The sequence below is a fragment of the Castor canadensis genome, chromosome 17 (assembly GCF_047511655.1).
Source record: "Castor canadensis chromosome 17, mCasCan1.hap1v2, whole genome shotgun sequence".
In the NCBI taxonomy this organism is placed as follows: domain Eukaryota; kingdom Metazoa; phylum Chordata; class Mammalia; order Rodentia; family Castoridae; genus Castor; species Castor canadensis.
Window position 1 is genome coordinate 46,309,709 of NC_133402.1, and position 14,639 is coordinate 46,324,347.

The 14,639-nt window shown below is 45.4% G+C and overlaps 1 protein-coding gene across 1 annotated transcript in view; it reads left to right on the forward strand.

Moving 5' to 3' along the window:
• Lars2 (leucyl-tRNA synthetase 2, mitochondrial) overlaps nt 1-14,639 on the forward strand; it is a 136,218-nt gene that overhangs the window by 118,235 nt on the left and 3,344 nt on the right. The window contains exons 19-20 of the mRNA XM_074059886.1: nt 40-151; nt 11,848-11,975. Coding sequence (XP_073915987.1) covers nt 40-151; nt 11,848-11,975 — 240 coding nt within the window. The remainder of the gene's footprint in view (nt 1-39; nt 152-11,847; nt 11,976-14,639) is intronic.

Below are 14,639 nucleotides of genomic sequence, written 5' to 3' on the forward strand. Positions count from 1 at the left end.
GTCCTCCTCAGACTCATGTCGCTCTTTTCCCTTCCTTAGCAAGCCTCCCAGCGGGTCGTTCTCCACAGCCGTGAGTTTGAGGATGCTCTGTGTGCCCTGATGGTGATGGCCGCCCCAATGGCCCCTCACATAACTTCGGAGCTCTGGGCAGGTACGTGAGGTCCTTGTCTGCCCAGGTACTGCTAACTAGGAGGTTAGTAGTAATGCATTATTCAGAACGCAGATGTCTTCAGCCTGGAGGTCCTATATGTGGCATCTCACTCAGGGACCTCTCTGTCTTGCACTGTGAATTTCTTCCATGTGATTACTCTTTCAAAAGGAGAGACACTTCCCTACTTTAAAATAGTGTGAACGTTGATGTCGCCACAGGACATTCCTTCTCTTGACTCATCCTCCCAGTCATGACTTCATTTGACAATGCTCTTTTAAGATGGGAGCTCATGTTTGGTCTTACTTTACAGCTGAATAAAAGGCATATGGAATTAAATTACAGATCTGAAACTTAACTCACTTATACTGTGATTCAGTCCTCTGTACTAAATGGCTTTTACTAAACTCCACACTGAGGCAGGTCTGACTATACAGGCCCTAGATTTCTCTCCACATCTGTAGACCTGTTGGCTCACAGAGAATCAGGGACTTCATCTAATTCCTCAGATGGAATTGGGCCAAGGATATGGGGATGGACAAAGAGACATGAAATTGAGCTGCAAAAGAGTCATGCCTGGGAGTCTTCAGATGTCTCTAGAACTAGTCCATCGGAAATGCGTTTCATTTGGCATTTCTATTTACATGAAAGATCTCTCCTGATTTAATAGACTGATGTGGTGACAAGTGAGGAAACCAAGGGCCATCATGCAAGATTGAGTGAGAAGAACTTGAGGAGTGGTAGAGAATTTGAAATTCCTACCACCTAAATAATAGGATGATATAGAAGATGGGTGGAAATTGTGGTAGGATTATGGTCAGAGCAGTGTGTATATCTATCACAAAGGTTTGTTTTCTCCTACTTTCAAAGTACTGCCATCTCACTCAGATTTGCTTCAGAATGCTTCAGGGGAGGTGGAATAGTTTAGCTAAGATAGACAGTTATTTCCTCAGTGTCCCTGTGTTTGCATCATCAGCAAGTGTTTCTGTTGGAAGGGAAGCACTCTTCATCTCTTGAGAAAGAGGAGGCCTGTTTCATTGCTTTCATTGTACACCCATGAGCGTACAATTTGGTTTTATCTATTTTGGTATCTCAAGCCACCTCCAGATGTTCAAATACAGTAGTTTCCCCTATTTGTGGCTTCCCTTCCCAGGTTTCACTTGTACATTGTCAACCAAGGTGCAGAAATATTAAATGGGACTGGGTGCTGGTGGTTCATGCCTGTAATCCTAGCTACTTGGGAGGCTGAGATCAGGAGGATCATGGTTCAAGTCTAGCCCAGGCAAATAGTTAGTGAGACCCTATCTCGAAACTATCCAACACAAAAGGGCTGGCAGTGTGGCTCAAGTGGCAGAGCGCCTGCCTAGCAAGTATGAGGCCGAGTTCAAACCCCAGTATTGCCAAAGAAAAAGAATATTAAATGGAAAATTCCCTAAATGAACAATTCAAAAGTTTTAAATTGTTCACCATTCTGAGTTGCATGATGACATCTCATGCCACACAACTCCATCCTGCCTGGGATGTGGTCTTGCTCCGGCCCTGTATGACCTGGTCTGATGTTGAGACCTGGTCTGTGAGATCACTTGTATCTAACAAGAGAGTAATGTGGCCTTGCCATGAGCACCAGCTAGTTGCCAGACACTGAGGCCTATCTGTGATTTGTCAGACCAGTTCCTGGATGCCAAGGATTGGTAATAAAAAGCCCTGTATTCTTACCCTCTGGAAATAAGTATCCACCACCAACACCCTTGTGTGATCAGTGGTTATATCCACAAATCTAGCTCATTGTTTTTAACTTTGTTCTAATTCTTCCATGTCTTTACAAGATACCCATACCATAAAATTTACTCACATCTAGTATACATTTGATGACTTGTGCAGCCATCACTGTAATCCAGTTTTAAAACATTCCCATTACCCCAAAAAGGTCTCTACCCCATTATTCCATCCCATACCCTCTCCCACCCCGCTGTGACTGATTGGTTTTCTGTCTCTAGAGGTTTTGCCTTTTCCAGAAATGTTATATAAATGGGGTGCCACAATATGTAGTCCTTTCTTTCTCACCTTCGTCTAGTATAATGCTTTTAAGTTAGACCATGTTGTTGTAGACACGGTACTTCATCTCTTTTATTAACCATCTTGCTTTTATTGCTCTTTTCTTATCTAGGGGCCATACTGTTCCTTAGTTTACTCATTTATATATTCCACAAGCATGTTTACTTCTGAGTCATTAAATATTTTTCTATGACATCTTCTTTTTTGTGGTGGTGCTTCTGGAGTTTAAATTCAGGAGGGCCCGCACTTGCAAGGCAGACACTGTACGGCTTGGGCCATGCCCCTAGCCCTGCGACATCATTTTTAATGATCATATACTTTTCCGTTATTTTATTTACCCATTCTCTGTTGTTGAACATTTAGACTGCTTACAGTTATACACTGGTTTTGTTTGGTCTTGTGGAACTGGGGATTTAACCCAGGCCCTGCACATGCTAGGCAAGTGCACTACCACTTGAACCACATCCCCAGTTGTTTTGTTTTTGAGATAGGGTCTCACTAACTTTGCCAGGGCTGGTTTTGATCCTCCTGCCTCTGCCTCCTGAAAAGCTGGGATTACAGGTGTGAGCCAACCACACCTGGCTTACCTTGTTTTTATTAATTTTTTAAAATATTTTTGGCAGTATCAGGAATTTAACTCATGGCCTCTAGAAAGCACTCTACCATTTGAGCCATGCCCTTTGTCCTCTCATTGTTGTTGTTTTTGTTTTGTTTTTTTTCCCCATGTGTGTGTATTTCACATTGTTGTTTAAAAAAAGCTGAATAGCTGGGTTAAATTCCCCAGCACCACACACACAAAAAAAAGCTGAATAGCTGATATAGTTATTTGTGTAACCATAGCTGGTTAGTCAGAAGATGTAGAAAACATTAAGGCTTTTTTTTGGGGGGGGCGGGTAGGACTTTTTTTTGAGAGGGTTGAACTCAGGGCTTCAAACTTGCAAAGCAGGTGTGCTACTAGTTGAGTCACATCTCTATTCCATTTGCTCTGGTTATTTTGGAAATGGGGGTCTCAGGAACAATTTGCCTGGGCAGGCCTCAAGCCTCAATCCTCCTGATCTCAGCCTCTCAAGTAGGTAGGATTACAAGTGTGAGCCACCATTGTCACGCTAACATTAAGGCTTTTGATGCAAATCAGGTTCCAGAAATTCTCTGGGTCATCTCTGCATATACTTGAGCAGAAATGAGAACATTTATCATGATTCCAGAGATAATACACAGACATATTTTTTAGCTTTGCAGTTCTAGGGATTGAACCCAGGGCTTCATGCATGCTAGGCAAGTGCTGTACCACTGAGCCCCACCCTATGCATGGGATTTTCAGTCTCTTCATGATAAACACAGCATGTGAGCTGGAGTGATCCAATGCAGGCCCATCCTGTCTCTTTGAAGTCACAAGTGACTGCTCACAAGTTTGAGAGGACAGATGCCAGAAGCTGCACTCTCCTTCTATCCCCAGAACAGATAGAGGGGCTCAGACCAATGTCAGTATGAGCACCTGGTGTGCTCCATCAGTGCACACTTGGACTCTGAGTCAGACCCCAGGCAAGGGTTTGGCCATATTTGCATCAGGTGGGGCTTGTTTTAGCTTCCCAGGGTTAGTAAAAACTTCAATTCTGAGTATTTCCAGTTTAAAAATGAAATGTAAATTTTTAGGTTTTGTTTTATATTTGTAAACTTTTTGTTTTTTGGATTAAAAAAAATTTTTTGTTGGTACTGTGGTTTGAACTCAGGACCTCATGCTTGCTAGGCAGGCGCTCTACCACTTAAGCCAGTCTGTTGGCCCTGTTTGTTCATTTTTTTGAGATAAGGTCTTGACTATGTAGCCCAGGCTGGCCTTGAACTCAAGATCCCTGGCCTCCAAAGTTCTGGAATCACAGGTATGCATCACCATGCCTGACCTTCCCCCCCCCCCCCCACTGGGGATTAAACTCAGGGTCTCTGAGCCACACCTCCAGTCCCTTTTTTGTGTATGAGTCTGTGTGGTACTGTGGATTGAACCTAGGACCTCACACATGATAGGTAAACACTCTACCACCGAGCTACATCGCCAGCTCTTATTTTTTGGTTTGTTTGGTTTGGTTTGGGATTTTTGGTTGCTTGGTTGGTTTTTATGGTACTAGGGATAGACCTTTGGGCCTTGCACATGCTAGGCAAGCAGTCTACCACTGAGCTACATCTCCCATTCTTAGTTTTTTGAGACAAGATCTTGCTGTGTAGCTCCAGGCTGGCCTTAAACTCCGATTCCTCCAGCCTGCACAGGTCAGATGATCTGTAGTTTTTAATGGAGCTAACACTTTCCTCTTAGGTGCCATATTGGCTGTTGGTTGACAATGGGTTCTCCCTGTCATGTCCAGGAAGCAGCCTTCTATCCTTGCTCACTGGCACACATATGAGGAAAGGGAGTTACACCTTATTTAATGGCCATTGTTCACTTGTTGAGGTGAAATGCCATTTCCTTTTCATTTTCTCCATTGCCCTTTTTGATATGATTTATGTCCAACTTGCTTAATATTAAGGTATTCTGGGATCAATTCATACATGGAGTACTAGACTCTTAGTGTACTGTTAAATTCTATTTGGAGGAAAGATGTCTGTTTGCTGGTGTTTTATTTGGAATTTTGTGATCATTTTTTCTCAGACCAGTTTTTCTCTATAAGCACTGTCAGGTTGAGAATGCGGGTTCTATTGACTTCGGAAAGGGAGCTGGTGCCTCTCTCACCAGGTTTCAGCACTCCTTGCTGAGCACACAGAACTCCTGGAAGGGAGGTGGTACTGGACCACCAGGCTGTGGCCATGTTATTACTTCTTGCATCCTTTTATTATATTAGCTCCTAAACTAGTACTGCTGATCACATGCTTGGAAATGGCACACTGCTCCTTCTTCCTCATCTTTCTTTGCTGTAAAACAGTGCCTAACTCACCCACTCTGACCTACAGTGTACTCCTCTCTTCTCTTCCTTCGTCCCACCTCTGCCTTTTTCTTTTTCTTTCCCCCAGGAAGGGAAAAGTAAAGAACTGCTGTAAGTAGGATTTTCCAAAACTCCCTCTTGCATGCCCCTCTAGTCTCAGCATCTGAATGTGGGTGGGAGAAAGCTGGTCTGCTGTCTCCCAGTCCCTACTTTGGGAGGAATGTACACTGCAGTATTGTCTCTGGCACTCCTTCTCTGGCAGGACAGATGGTAAAGTGTGTGATAGAAAGGAGCCACTTCAGGCTTTGTTCCATGCTTTTCCCACACATGACATGGTATGGCTTTTGTGAACTGTTTGATATGATTGGACATAAATTGAATCTTAGTTTTCCTTCAGTTTTGTTCAGTCATTCTGTAAACACTGATCGAGCTTGTATTCTGAGTTAGGTGTTCATAAGAAAGCTGGGGAAGGAATTGAGAGCAGTGGGCATTGTAGTCTCTGGTCATTTTAGTCAAGGTCTTCTTTGACACTTTAGAAGTCCATAAGAACAGGGCTTGGCATGGTAATGCACACTTGTAATCCCAGCACTCTGGAAGCCAAGGCAGGTGGATCATGAGTTCCAGGCGAGCCTGGATACATAACAAAACCATGTCTCAGAACAAATTTAAAAAAATCCCAAATGCATAACAACTAATTTTTTTAATGGTGAACCTTTGCCTCCTATCTCCCCCATGTTTCTGCATCATCCTTTCTGAGTGAGCAGCTGTGGGTACCACATAGCCAGGTGAGTAGCCCCATGCTTGTTAACTCACAGGAGACCCCAGGAGAGATTGGGAATCGGCCCCTTCTTGTATGTCCCAGCAGGTTAATAAGGGCCATGCAACAAGATGCTGAAAATCCTTTGCACACAGAAGCACAGTGTTGTGAGGCTGTTGTTATGGTCTTCCCACGCTATTTGTTATTTGTGTTCCACGTGAAATGACTTCCAGAGAAAGTTGTCGCTTTCCTATAAACACCTAGAACAGAGCTCTGGGACAGCGTTTACAAATGCTTCATTTATTCTGGGAAAGTTACCTTTCATACAACTGCTGGCTTATCCCTGCAGTTAGAAAGATAACCTGAGAATGACTATAAGGAGAATAGGGGAGGTGGGTAGGGTGTTCAGAAGCTACCTTTTTCCGAGTTCATGAAGAAGCCTGCTTTCCTAGGGGAGATTTGCCCGGAGTGCCACAGGGCTGAAATCTGTCTTCTAGGATGAGTTGAAAACCTGAGGCACTGCAGCCATTTCATCCCAGATAGGAAGAAAGCATTTGAGAGCAGCCCAGTGCATGGAGCCCCAGTCAGCTCAGTTGCCCCTTTAATAAAGAAAAGGACAAGCAGCTGGTTAGTTTACAAACTTGAGGAGGAAGAGGAAATCCTTTTTTCCTTCCTTCAGCTTGGATCAGAGAAGCTTAAAGACACCACATGAATTTACAACCTTATCCTTTGTTTACCATAGGAGAATATTGTCTCCTCCAGATGAGGGTGTTACCCACTTGCATAAGGAAATTTTGAGTCTTTGGAGTCACTGATGGTATTTTCAGATGAAAGGCTCAAGGCTTCCTTTGTTGCTAGACAGTGAAAGAACAGAAAATCTAATAAGGAGCTCCTTGGTGGAATGCCATTTGGAGGTAAAATTTCATCATCATCCAAAATGACCTTTCCACAGTGAAATCCCTTCTTACAATGAGTGTGCACTAAGGAAAATACTACTTAAAAGCAAAAGGTGGACGCCAGTGGCTCATGCCTATAATTCTAGCTATTCAGGAGGCAGAGATCAAGAGGATCACGGTTCTAAGCCAGCCCAGGCAAATAGTCCATGAGACTCTAACTTGAAAAAAATCCATCACAAAAAAGGGCTGGTGGAGTGGCTCAAAGCCCAGTACTGCCACACACACAAAAAAAAATTTTAAATATCAATGATCTTTCTAATTGGGGTGTGGTGGTACACACATCTGTAATCCCAGCTACTTGGGAGGCAGAGGCAGGAGGATCCCCAGTTTGAGGCCAGCCCTGGAAAAATTAGTGAGACCCTATCTCAAAAACAAAGTAAAAACCAAAACGGCTAGGAGTGTAGCTCAAGTGGTTGAGTGTGTGCTAGGAGACCCTGGGTTCAATCCCCACCACTGCAAAAAAGTATATCTGTCTAACAGACAACAGCTTAGATGGCTCTTAGGGTAATATGCTAAGTTTAAAACTAATCTCAAATGGTTATGTGCTACATGATTCCATTTAGCTAACATTTCCTGAAAGGGGAAAATTATAGAGATGGGGAAACACATCAGTGGTTGCCAGGGATCAAGGGTTGGGTGAGGGGCAATGGCCACAAAAGGGGAGCACCAGGGAGCCTGTGGTGACAGGCAGCTCTGTGTTCATTGTGGCTGTGGCTGTGTGAAGCTCCACACAGTTGCACTAAGCCACACACAAATTGCTGAAGCTAATGAAGTCTGGATAAACTCTGTGCATTGATTGTTTCCTGGTTTTGGTATTGAGCTACAGTCATGCCGGGTATCACCTGTGCAAAGGGTACATGGGACCTCCTTTGAATTTCTTTGCACCTCCCTGTGATCTATTCATTATTTCAAAATAAAGTTGTTGTTTTAATTGCCTTTCTAGATTCATCAGTCCTGGGCATTGAAACTGGTTCCAGAACATGACAGAAGGAAGGGAGGAAGGAATCTGTTTCTGTTGGACAGGGTTTTAGTAGATACACACCCATATGCACCTGGCCAGGGTGTCCACTAGCCTCTGAGGCCACTGCACCCCCCCAGTAGTCATGTAGCAGGATTGTCAAGGCAGTGTTGGGCCTTCTTGGGGCCCCAGGAGCACCATTCCCTGAGAGAGAACTCATTTGATACACACCCCACTTCTGAGGAAGGTGCTTAGAACTGACTGCAGACAGTAAGTCCAACTTATTGGGATCTCAGAACATATGCCCCAGGGTAAGGGGGGGCTACTATAGGGGACTGGTTGTCACCATCGCCATCATGTGGCTGATGGGAGCCACCCAGTATCTTGAGAGAGGGTCATGCCACATACTGCCCTCCCAGAAAGAATCAGAATTCAAAGTACAGTGCCTGGTGGCTGCACATTGCTTTCTTGCCATTGTGTGTTGAGCCATCAAAACTCAGGGAGCCTCTGTATTTAAATTGTGGTGATAAAATATCTGTCTTAAACATCTCTTTCTCTGGCTGGTGTTAGAGATTGACAGTGCCTTCTCTTACTTAATATTTGCCTCAGCCATCTCACACATGTGACCTACAAGTCTTCTGTTGTGCTTCATACTGATGGCCACAGTAAGGTGACCCCTAACCTCCGATAGGCATTCTGAGGGGAGTCTTCATCTGCAGGTATCAGTCTTCTTGCACACAACCTTTTTGATGGCACTGGGATTTGAACACAGGGCCTCATACTTGCTAGGCAGACACTCTACCACTTGAGCTACTCCACCTTTGTGTGTGTGTGTGTGTGTGTGTGTGTGTGTGTGTGTGTGTGTGTGTGTGTACGTACACTGGATATTTTTTAGAGAGCATCTCCCTTTTTGCCTGGGCTGGCTTTAAACTGGGATCCTCCTGATCTGTGCCTTCCAAGTAGCTAGTATTATTGACATGAGCCACCGGTGCCTGCCTACAGATTTTTTTTTTTTTTCCTAAAATAATTGGAAAGAGTTTTCTTTGTAGCTCTTTGTAAGAAGTGGCTATGAAGGCTGGGATGTAGCTTAATGGCAGAGCACTTGCCTAGCATGCACAAGGCCCTGTGGTTTCATTTCCACACAACAACAACAAAATTGCTTGTGAAATCTTGTAGCCACAGTGTTTTGCTATATTCATTAATAAAATCATAAACATGCAAATCATGTAGAAGTCGGTGGCAGGGAGGGAGACAGGCACTCAACTACTTGGGAGGCTGAAATAGAAAGATTCAGTTCAAGGCTAGCCCAGGGCAAAAGTTAGTGAGACACTCTCTCAGAAAATAAACTGGGTGTGGTGGCTCGTGCCTGTAATCCCAGTTGCTTGGGAGGCAGAGGTAGGAGGATCAAAGTCCAAGGGCAGCCCCAGGCAAAAGCTGGAGATACCATCTGAAAAATGAAAAAAGCAACAAGGGCTGGGGGCATGGCTCAAGTACTAGAGCACTTGCCTAGCATGTTGGAAGCCCTAAGTTCAAACCCCAGTACTGAAAAGAGAGAGAGAAAGAGACAGCAGAAAAGAAATGTGTTTGTGTGTGTGAGAGAGATTATTTACAAGGGAGAAAAAGATATCTGTTGATGCTCTGGTTTTTTTTTGTTCTTTTTTTTAAATTGTTTTTATTTATTGTTTGTTTTCATTATTATTATTTGTTTGCTTTTGGTGCTGGAAATTGAGCCAAGGGCCTTGTGCATGCTACATGTGCTGTACCACTGAGCCGCACCCCAATTTCTGATAGTATTTTATATGTGAATACCCATGCTTGCATGGCTGTCGTTATTTCTCAGTCACATCAATGAATCAGTTTCTCTAGGGAAAGGCTGAAGTGAAGTGGCCTTGCTTCCTGTTCATTTCCTTAGAACTGCCGGAACTAGAGTAGGCACTGTGGTTACTCTAGGCTTAGATACCACCGAGCCTCCAGGTCTTCCCTTCTGAATGCAGGCAGGGGATGGGGAGTTGGGGAGGAGGTAGGTCCAAAGATGGGCCTCCATCACTGTAGCCAAATTGTTTTCATTTTGGTGCTGGGGATCAATCCCAGGGCCTCACGCATGCCAGGGAAGCATCTAGCACTGAGCTACGTTCCCAGCCCTCGTAGCCACTCTTTACAGAAAGTCACAATCTTATCCCCGTTTATGAAGAAAAATGGGTCTGTATGGGAAGATTGAGACCTGCAGATGAAGAGTCCTCTGTAATGTCTAAGGGAGGTTAGGGGTCACCTTTCTGTGGCTGTCAGTGTGAAAGTACTAACAGACGACTTGGAGGTCACAGGAGAGGACTACCAGTACCACAGTCACCGTAGCTCCCCAGCACTCACTCTGGGGCACCAAGGTGGCACAGAAACCTCATCATCTCTCAGGGTGGGAAAGGAGCCTTGTTCTGTGATTCTGAAGGAAGGGTCAGCCCTCCTAGGGAGCCAAGGAAGGGGGTAGGCTCTGAGTCACAGTCAACCTTGTGTGGTGGCCCTGCGTGCCATGGCCTGGCCACTTCCCAGCCTGAATTCAGACTCTCCACATGCTTCCCAAAGGCCAGCCTTCCATCTGACCTGTCACCTTGGCTATGTCGTGTAAAGAAACCATTTTATTTGCTGTGCAAGCGTTAGGTGTTTTTTACTTCCCTCAAAAGGGCAGGGAAACAGAGACATGATGAGCAGTGTTGTGAGTTTCTGTTCCTTGTGGCTCAGCAGGGTGGCCCCACTTCCATCTATCTGGACATGCTGGCTGCTGGCCAGGGCCAGCTGCTATAAATAAGGATCCAGGAAGGCTTGGGCTTCCTTGGTTTTTAAGTGGAATTCATAGCAGCTTCTGCTCAGTGCATTTGGTCCAAGGTCCTTTCATCTGTGCAACTTCCATACGGAGGCTCTGGACGTCTTCCTGCTGCAGCTGGGTCACGGGACATGTCACCCCCAGCCAGCTTACTAAAATAGAGAACTGATATCTCCTTCTGTGACCCCATAGGATTTATCATAGGATCCCTTCTGTGAAAAAGCAGGAATCTACTTTCTGCTTTTGCCAAAAAGCACATTTGTTAGACAAGGAATAAGTTCACTAAGAAGCGTAAAAGCCCCAGGCCACAGGAGCCCGCTGGACACCAGGAAAGGTCCTATGTCTTATAAACCACTTGGTCCCCAGGCTGGGAGGAGCCTTCAGTTCCCTCAGGTTGACCAGCAACACAGGGTCACAACAAGAGTGCCACAACAAATAAATCTCTGGTGCTGGCACAGGAATCGAGACAGAGGCCTACAAAACAGAATGGACCAATGCTACTCAGAGAGACGTGAGGCTGGCCTGGGACCTGTCAGTGCCAATCCATGGCAAAATGGGGAGATTGTGCTGGAACATACACCAGCTGTCACAGAGCACACAGTTGAATTAGGTCGACAATAGGATTTTTGTTATTATTGTTGGTCTTTTTTCCCTAGTGCTGGGTATGGAGCCCAGGGCATTGTGCATGCTTGGCAAGCACTGTACCACTGAGCCATATCTCCCCCACCACCACTTTTTTTTTAAAGCAGGACTTTCTCAGTGAAAGAAGCACTGTATTGATTTATATTCTGGCCAAGGTCTCTTCTTCATTACAAACACATACTTTGAGTAGGTCTGAAATTAATGGTCCTGAAACAAATGCTGGTATCATATATTTGGAAGGAAAAATCACAAAGCAATAGAAAAAAAAGGAAAAACTGATTTTTAAAAAAAATGGGTTAAGAAAGTTGGTCATGTGGTTTTTTACTTTTTTTTGGTGGTCTTGGAATTTGAAAGTTGGCAGACTTTTTTTCCAAATGCTCACTTCAGAGCAGCATGTCCATTTGTCTTTCCATCTCTGGGGGCTTTTACACCTCCCAGGTCTATGAACCTGGGATTACAAACAAGGCCAAAGTAAGCGGTGGGCCCGAAAAGCTGTGCTGGGGCTCCCCAGCCTCCTCAGACAGCTCCCAGTCAGGGGCTTGCCCCTGAGCTCATATGTACCCTGTGTGCTCAGAGTGACCCGACCTTCTCTGACTTGGCATTGCAGGCCTGGCGCTGGTGCCAAAGAAGCTCTGTGACCACTATGCTTGGGACACTGGAGTGCTGCTTCAGGCATGGCCCACTGTGGACACACAGTTCCTTCAGCAGCCTGATGTAGTACAGGTGACTGTTCTGGTAAGTGCCTCCTCTGAGCGTACACACACACACACACACACACACACACACACAGGCCTGTCTTTCATTTGCCCTCAGCTTTTGTCTGTCACCACATACCACCACCAGGTAAATGCTGGACTCAGGGACCTGGTAGGATTGGAAAGGGGAAAGCACCAACCTGTCCTGCTTCACAGCTTCCAGTTGCCTCCCTTCTGACTGCTTGGAACAGCCTATGCCTGGGTGGGTCTTCAGGCCAGGCACAGAGAGGGTGACAGATAACTGGCGATACATGAATATGTTATTGTAAAATATATTTCAGAACAGCTACATAAAATTCCTGACTTTGTTCCTTTCCTTTCCTTTTTTTTTTTTTTTTTGTAAATTGGATCATTTTCAGTTCATAAGAGTAGTTTTATTGCTTAAATCTTTTATAGGAAATAACTTCTGTATGTATTCCTGTAATTTTTATACATTTGATTTGTTTGAGACACATTTATGGGGAATTTCTCTTGGATATGCTGATATGTCTCCTCTGAGCCACACATGGGGCCAGGGAATTTCTATTCAGAATGTTACTTTACTCATGTCACCCTTCACAGTAGGCACTGATTTCACTTTTTAGCTGAGGAAACAGACTCAGGGAAGTGAGGTCCTAGATCTCAGGCTCAGGATGGATTATTCATTTGTTCTTCAGTAATTATCCAGGACTTGCTCTACACCAGGCGTGGTACCAGGTTCTGAGGATACAAAAGCAAATGAGACAGATAGTCCCTACCCTCATGGAGCTTAAAGCTGAGGGGTAGGTAGGGAAGAATAAAGGGGAAAGAGAAAAATAAAGAAAGTGAATGCAGATTGTAGAGAGCAAACCTCACAGAGGCCCAGCCAGTTGCACCTGTGCAGCTCAGGCTAACAGGAAGTCAATTTGAAAAGACAGTGTTTGGCCCAACAGCCACTGGGCTCCACACCTGTGGGGACACTTAGTTCCCTGTGGCCATCACTTTGTCCCATCCCCCAGGGTGGAGGGGGCAGGGGACCCTGGAGCCTTCAAAAAAATCCTCAAAATCAAAACCATCCTTTGTGGCACAGAGAGGACATTTCTTTGAATAATGTTTATGAGAAATAAATATCTTATGTATTCTTGAGAACTTGTCCTCAGCACAGTTGACAAATGCCAGCTCAAAGTTTCAGCCTATGAGAATGTCTTTCTATTTAAGTTATCACAGAATTTCTATTTAAAATACCACTAGGCATGGTGGTATGTGCCTGTAATCCTAGCACTGGGGAGTGAAGGCAGGAGTTCCAGAGCAGCCTGGGCTACATAGTGGGACCTGTCTTCAAAAGAAAAGGGTGGGATGAAAAAGAAGTGTGTAGGCTCCAACTTGGGGGGCTCTGGGTGGTGGCAGTGTGCCAAGGCAGGAGGCCTAGGTTCCGACTCCATGTGATAGCTCACTGGAGCCCAGCCAGGAACAGAAGCTGCAAGCACAGGTCTGAATGCTGCTGTTCAGCATGTTCTCTGCTCTCTGTGCTCGTGACATGCTGGGCTCTGCCAAATAAATACCAGGGATGCAGAAATAAGGCTTTCTCTCCTATGAGCTGAGTGAGTTGTCACTCACTGAGTCTGTGAAGCCTCAAGGTGAAGATGGGACTTGGGCCATCCTGGTATAAGTCTGGCTAAACCTCAGTTTTCTCCTTTCAAAATGGAGATAAACACAGTGGCTGCCTGACCCAGTTGTCAAGAGAATTAGGTGGGGTAATTTCTGGAAGTGCTTCTGGACACACTAATGACAAGACCCACTAAGGGCTAGATGCTGCTGTAGAACTTTCCAGATCTAAACTCATTTTCTCCACACAGCAGCCCTGGGGCAGGCCTGTTGTCCCCCAGGACCTGCTCCTCTCTACAGGTGAGGAAACCCTGGCAGAACAGGGCTTCACAACTTCCTGAAGGTCACACTGCCAGTCCAAAGTTCACCAAATAAATTGTAACTGCTACTGGCATCAGCACAGCCGCCTCTGGTGGTTGGGAGATTAGAAAAGGCATCTGGAGAGAAAGAGATGGGCCTTGGCTTTGAAGGAGGAGCCCCATGTCACAGCCCTTGTGGAGACAAGGGTGCGGGAACCTCTGTTTGAAGTGGCTGAAAGTACCTGTTCTCCTTGGACCTTAAAGGCCAAGGTCAGTGTTGGGTCCCAACCTGGCTTCTCTCCCCGTTTAATTGGTGTCTTGTGCTGTGGAAAGTGTTGGGAGGAACATAACTGAGGCCCAGTCTTCCTGAAGGGACTGCCCTGGATAAGAGACACCAGGGAGTCCAAGACAGCCAGAGCCACTAGAGGGTGCCCTGGCAGCATGGGAAAGACTACTTGGTACTGTGACCATATCCAGAAGTCATGTGCCCATCCCCAAGTCCCAACTGTGGACAAGAATGACTTAGGACCAGCCCGCCAGGCTCCAGGGACACACAGAACATAGTAAGCACAGACAGTTCACTGGGTTTAGAAGTAGGGGTCATTGCTGGCCTGAGACCAGCTCCTTCCACCCTGGCCAGGCCAGTTGACAAAGGTGGAGTGCATAGGACTTAATGAGCTGGTCACTTCTCACAGGTTATTTCACTTACTTCACTCAGTAATCCAAAGGATTATATCCTTTAAAAAGAGAGAATCAAGCCCAGAGCCCCACAGTTTGTAAGA